Source organism: Medicago truncatula, chromosome 7 (assembly GCF_003473485.1).
Source record: "Medicago truncatula cultivar Jemalong A17 chromosome 7, MtrunA17r5.0-ANR, whole genome shotgun sequence".
Classification (NCBI taxonomy): Eukaryota; Viridiplantae; Streptophyta; class Magnoliopsida; order Fabales; family Fabaceae; genus Medicago; species Medicago truncatula.
The window spans coordinates 9326931-9332930 of NC_053048.1; the positions used below are offsets into that span (position 1 = coordinate 9326931).

Here is a 6000-nt window from a genome sequence, read left to right on the forward strand (position 1 = left end):
TCTCTCTTCTTTCTAATTCTATTTATCATTATTGAGTTTGGTTCGTCGACATAAATGTTGGATGCCTAGATAGTGAAAATCTGGTAGCAGGTAGTTCAATAGATCTTAATAGAGACTATGATATCATCTTGAAAATCGTGATTGAATCTAACACAACTATACAAAACTAATTTATGAGATGATGATTTCTCTCATTTATAAACACATGTTCATGCCATCGTTTGTTTGATGCGAGATTCTTTAACAATAGTATAATCTGGTTGTATTGTAGGTTAAGTTATCAAATATTTAACGCTTATGTAATTATTGGCAATTCCCTTTTTTTCCTAACATAATCATCTCACCTAAGAAGAATTGCATGCCTGAAGCTAAACAAAATAAACCTCGTTCATTATTACATACTGCCTCCAAAGATGATAAGTAAAAGGATCCTCCTAACAATGGTTTTAAAGGTATTAATTGGTTAAGAAATACATAAGGAAAAATTATTTCACAAATGCAGTTAAGTTATATCAATGCAAATCAATATCATTTATGAATAAGTCCTTTTCATAATAAATCAAATACATCAATCTCTTATAAAATTTTACATTCTTTTGATTATTTAATACAAATATTAGTACATTATTTTAACAAATCTAACTCTTTAATACAAACTCCATAAGAAAAAAGTTATTCACATATATTCCTCTCTTTGTCTTTCTCTTACATGGCATAAGGTGACGACTAGTAGTGATGAGAGTATGACTTACTTTATGTACTTTTGTATTATTATATTATAGCATAGAAAAAGTAGAAGATAGCACACACCCCATGATTTTAAGAATTCAAAAATAAAGAATATATTAAAAAAAAAAAAAAAAACAACACACTCCACTGATCCACTCTCATATAGCCTTAGATATGATATATTCTCTTACACCCTAAATAAACCCCTATAAATACCACCTTTCACCTTAACCATTTTTCACACAAATCTCCAACCTCATATCTTTCTCTAATCTCTTCTATCTCCTTACACTCTTCTTCTCTTCTCAGCTACATTACTATATTAAGTTCAAAAAAATGCATTACCAAACAGCATCATGGGGAAACTACCACATGACCCCAACAATGATGTGTGACCCATTAGAGAGAATAGAAAGACTAGCATCAGAAAACGCAGTAGTGATTTTCAGCATAAGCACTTGTTGCATGTGTCATGCTATCAAGAGATTGTTCTGTGGAATGGGAGTGAATCCAGCTGTTCATGAACTTGATGAAGATCCAAGAGGCAAAGAACTTGAAAGAGCACTTATGAGACTTCTTGGTACTTCAAATGTTGTTCCTGTTGTTTTCATTGGTGGTAAACTTATTGGTACTATGGATAGAGTCATGGCTTGTCATATTAATGGTTCTCTTGTTCCTCTTCTCAAACAAGCTGGTGCTCTTTGGCTTTGAAAAATTTATCAAAAAAAAAAATCCCTTCTTAACTATTTGCAAAATGGATAACTTATTACAAGTCGTTAGAACAAAAGAAAACTATTTTATTATAACTCTAACGATTTGTAGTTAGTTGCGTCTATTAGATGTAAAAGTTAGTTATACTAGTTTATTACGATAAACTAGTGTAACTAAATTAGTTACATTTAGTAGTTATCCAACTTGTTAAGATAGTTAATTGATGGAAGAAAAAAATTGAAGAGGTTATTTTCATTATTCACTCTTCATTATACTACTAATGCTAGTACTACTATTATTAAAGTGGGTTCATTTTGAAACTCTTGTGTTTTTTTTTTTTTTAGTTTAATTAGTTTGGTTTTTTTTTTGGGTGGTTATTATTTGGGTTTGTTATTGTTTTTTTGTTTTTGTTTTTTTTAATTTAAGGTTTCCTTCCTATGTAAAGACAAAAAGCATATTGGAAGAAGAAAAAAAGGAGCTAATTTTACTGTTTATTCTTGTCTTGGAATTTTATGTTATTTTATATGCTTTGATATACTTTTTAGATTTGGATTCTTGATTTTGTTTTATTTATGTTATTAGTAGTATCATAGTATATGTCTAGAAATGACACAATCTCTTTTATCTTTGTGACAATTAGTAAATGCTTAATTAATATATATTTTAAGTTAATGGGGCACATGAAAATTGAACTTGTGGACGGTGGTTGAAACGGCGTCGTGTTTGTACAAATTTGTCACTTTCATTGTTGTGTTTATTTTCTGTTCCCTTTAGCATGTTGAAGCTAGGAATGAAGTGACGTCAATACCCTTTTACTTTGACCACTTTCTTTCTTTTTTGCTTATTTTTCTTTTTGGTTTTGTAAAATAAAATTATGTTAAGTTATGTTATGTTTTTTTAATAAGCAAAAAATAATTCATTATATTGTAATGGAAAAGGCCTCTGAATTAAATAAAATGTGGTACTGCTTGACTATAGAGGCATCCCTCCAAACTTAATGTAAATGACTAGTGTAAATCAAGATATAGCTAGTTATGCATATTTTTTCTTTTTAATAATTTTATTTTATTTCACCTTTCTCAAATTAAGTCAGAAAAATTTATTTGTAATTTGTAAAATGTGTGCTCAAACTTTATGAGACCAAAGAAAGGTCAAGTAAATTAAAGCTTATCACTAAAAAAAGGTTATGTAAAGCAAAGGACTGTGTTTTGAAAAAGAAAATAAAAAGGAATTTAGGATTATATTTAGGACTGTGTTTTACCAAAGATGGGTGACTTAATTCTTAATTTTTTCTTATGATTTTGTAGCCAACAGTACCTTCGAGGGCTGTAAGGGGCAATTATTTTAATGATTTTATAATTTGAAACCATTGTTGGCAGTTCAAGTAACGGAGCTAGTTGACGGTATTTTCATTGGTTGCTCATTTAACCATGTTGTCGTTGACGGAAAGTCCGTGTGGCATTTCATTAATTCCTGGGCTGAAATCTCACGTAGTTGTTGTCATTATCAAATATCTAAACCCCCAACACTAGAGCGTTGGTTTCCAAAGTTCAACGGCCTATACGATTTCCTTTCACTTTGGAGCAACAAAAGGATCACTCTGATGGGTTGAGTTTTTCATCGCTTAATGAGGAAAAACATTGTTTATCAAATAGGTTATTTCATTTCACAAAGGAGAAAATCCTACAATTGAAATCGAAAATCAACGAAGAGATCGGCACCACCAAAATATCTTCTCTACAAGCACTTTTAACTCACATCTGGTCCTATGTGATATGTTTCAAACAATTTGATCCACAAGATGAAGTATTTAATAGAGTCATGATAGGAGTTGGACCAAGGTTAGTTCCACCATTACCAGAATATTATTTTGGAAATGCAATTGTAAGTTGTATGGTTAAAATGAAAGTTGGGGAGCTGTTGGAGGAAGGTGGACTGTCGCGTCATTTTTTGGAGATCAAGGCTATTTGATTAGCTTTTGACTCACTAATTATTTCACGACCGAACATTTAATTTTTTAAGAAGAAGGGGAAAAAAGTTCAAACTACCCCATTTTGAAAAGATTTAGGGTTCGGGGGTTAGTTACATAAAGGGAAGGTATTAGCACCCTTTATGTCCATAGTACTCTACGGGAACCTCTTGATTTTATTTAATTTAATGTGCTATAACTTGCTTGCTTATTTTGAAAAGAATGAATTAAAATGAAAAAACTTAAAAGACCTAATTATCTACATTTTTTATTGTTTGGAAGGACATGGTCCTTTGCCTACGTACCCGTGAGGGATCAAAACCTCGTAGTTGGGGTAGAAATTGACGTTTGATTGGTTGTGTGTTTTTTCTTAGTTTTGAAAAAGGTTTTAAAATGAAAAGCCAAGTGACAAATGAGTATTTGTTTGTGTTTTTTAATATTGAAAAAAAAAAAGAGACTTGAAGTAAAGTTAAATTGATTTAAGTTTGATTAAGAAAAGAAAATAAAAAAAATGACGGTCACTTGATTTGGATCAAGGTTTATTGTAAAAAGGTTTTTTTTTGTGATTTTTTTGTTATTTCTATGTTTTTGTTGTTTTTGAATAAATGCTAAACTAAAAATGTAAACTATCGGAGCAAGGAAATTAAAAACGTTTGTAACCTAAGCTAGAAGCATAAAATAAAGCATACACCCACACACACCCATGCACCTAAACTATTACAAAAAATCATATTTACATTCTAAGGTCTGCAGAAAATAAATGACAAGAAAAGTAAATAAATTATTTACATCAAAGCCTAATTTACATTCTAACATCTTTGCTATAAAATAAATGACATAAATAAATAAACATGCCTGAGAGAATATAAAATAATAATTACAATGTTAAAAGATAAAAAATAAAATGCACGTAAGAAATAAAAGAAATGAGGTTCAATCACAAGGTGGGTGGTGCAGCAGCATTCAGGAGGTGCAGAAATTAAAAAAAGATTTGGGCTTAAGGGGGGGACAGAGGCGCGCTGTTGGGCGTAAGGAGGTTCAGGCCGATTCAAAGGTTGAACCGGTTCGGCCTCTCAATATATATAGGAAGTAGACTGGTTTATTTCTCATTTCTCATCCCTCTCTTTCTCTCTCTTATTCCCCAAAATTCTCTCTTCTCTCTCATCTATTTTCTTTCTTCTCCGATGGAGAGTGGTGGGCGGATTGAAATCCGACGCGGTGGCCGGCGAGTTATCGCGGCGGCGCCACCGCGTTGGAGTTAAGGAAACTCCTTTGTTTTTAATTATTTTTTTTTTTGCTTTCTCTTGACTCCCTCCCCTCTATTCAGTTCTAAGCCTAGATGTTCGAAAACATACACACAGAGACCTAGATCTAAAGGTAAAGAAAATACTATCTCTTTTGTTTTTTCGTGAATCCGGTTCTGTTATGGTGCTGGCTTGCGATTTCATGTTGTGACTGGACCACCTTCTACTCCCTTCTGTGCGTGCGTTACCGTCTGTGTGTGTGTCCGGTTCGTGGTGTGATGGTCGCACATGTGTTGTGGTTCGCCGGTTCGGATTTGAATTGATTCGTCGCTGTTGTGACGGTTTGGAGGCTTGTACGATTATGAGTGTTGTGTTGGTTTTGAATGAGATCGGATTTGAATGGTTTGTGGATCGTGAATCGTGATGTTGTGAGGGTCGTAAGGAATTTTGAGGGTTTCTTTGTATTGAGACTTTTTCTTGTGCAGGTTTTGGAGTTTGTAATTCTGATGCTTGAATTTGGGTGTTGATTAATAAAGGGTTCGAATCGGTGTTGTAAATTTTGTTATGGTTTTCTGTGAATTTTGGTTGTTGTTTCTTTGCAGGTTTTGTGCTTTGAATTTCGGCCGTGAAAAATGTTGGTTTCTTTGTGAATTTCGGCCCCTTTCTTTTGTGTTCTGTAGGTTGCTTTTATAGTGTGAGATTTTGAGATTAGGATTTGTTAAAGGATGCAGAAAATCTGCATTTTGGATTGGAATGAAATCTGGTTCCAGGATTTGGATGGAAGAACACGTGGCAGACTTTTTGGATTTTATCAAATAATAATAACAATAAAAAAAAACAAATAATAATAAGAAAAAGATTATGCAGACCCTTTTGGACTTATCTAAAGAAAAAATGAAATAGTTAAATAAATAAATAAAGACTAATTAAATGATTTTTTTTTAAAGAATAAAAGATGGAAATTTTAACTACAAAAATAAATTAAAGAGAGAAGAGGGTCTGACTCCGATTCAAAAATGAGGTATTTTATTCAAAAATGAGGTATTTTAAAATACCTCTCTGCCGAATTTTTCACTGAAAAGATAGGGATTGATCAGGATCAAACGACACATGAATGTAGGATCTTAGGTCAAAAATTGGGGTATGACATGGACTTTGTAAAGGTGCTTTGGAGATGAACAAGTTAATTGCTTCACACGCTGACGAGAAGTTGAAGAATCATTACGAGTCTTGGTTAAGAAATCCAAGCTTTGTTAGGCTTGCTAAGAACATGGTAAAAACTAATTTCATATCCATTAGTAGTTCTCCATAGTTTGATGTTTATGGTAATGATGGGGAAAGCCTGTG

The 6000-nt window shown here is 32.4% G+C and overlaps 1 protein-coding gene and 1 pseudogene across 1 annotated transcript; both read left to right on the forward strand.

Annotated features, from left to right (window-relative positions):
* The first annotated feature begins 950 nt into the window (after positions 1–950).
* On the forward strand, positions 951–1934 carry LOC112416785 (glutaredoxin-C5). The gene has a single exon (XM_024771473.2). It carries the CDS (start codon positions 1066–1068, stop codon positions 1438–1440), a length of 375 nt encoding a protein of 124 aa, XP_024627241.1. The 5' UTR covers positions 951–1065; the 3' UTR covers positions 1441–1934.
* Positions 1935–2803: 869 nt separating this feature from the next.
* On the forward strand, positions 2804–5269 carry LOC11440845 (uncharacterized acetyltransferase At3g50280-like; annotated as a pseudogene).
* Positions 5270–6000: the final 731 nt, after the last annotated feature.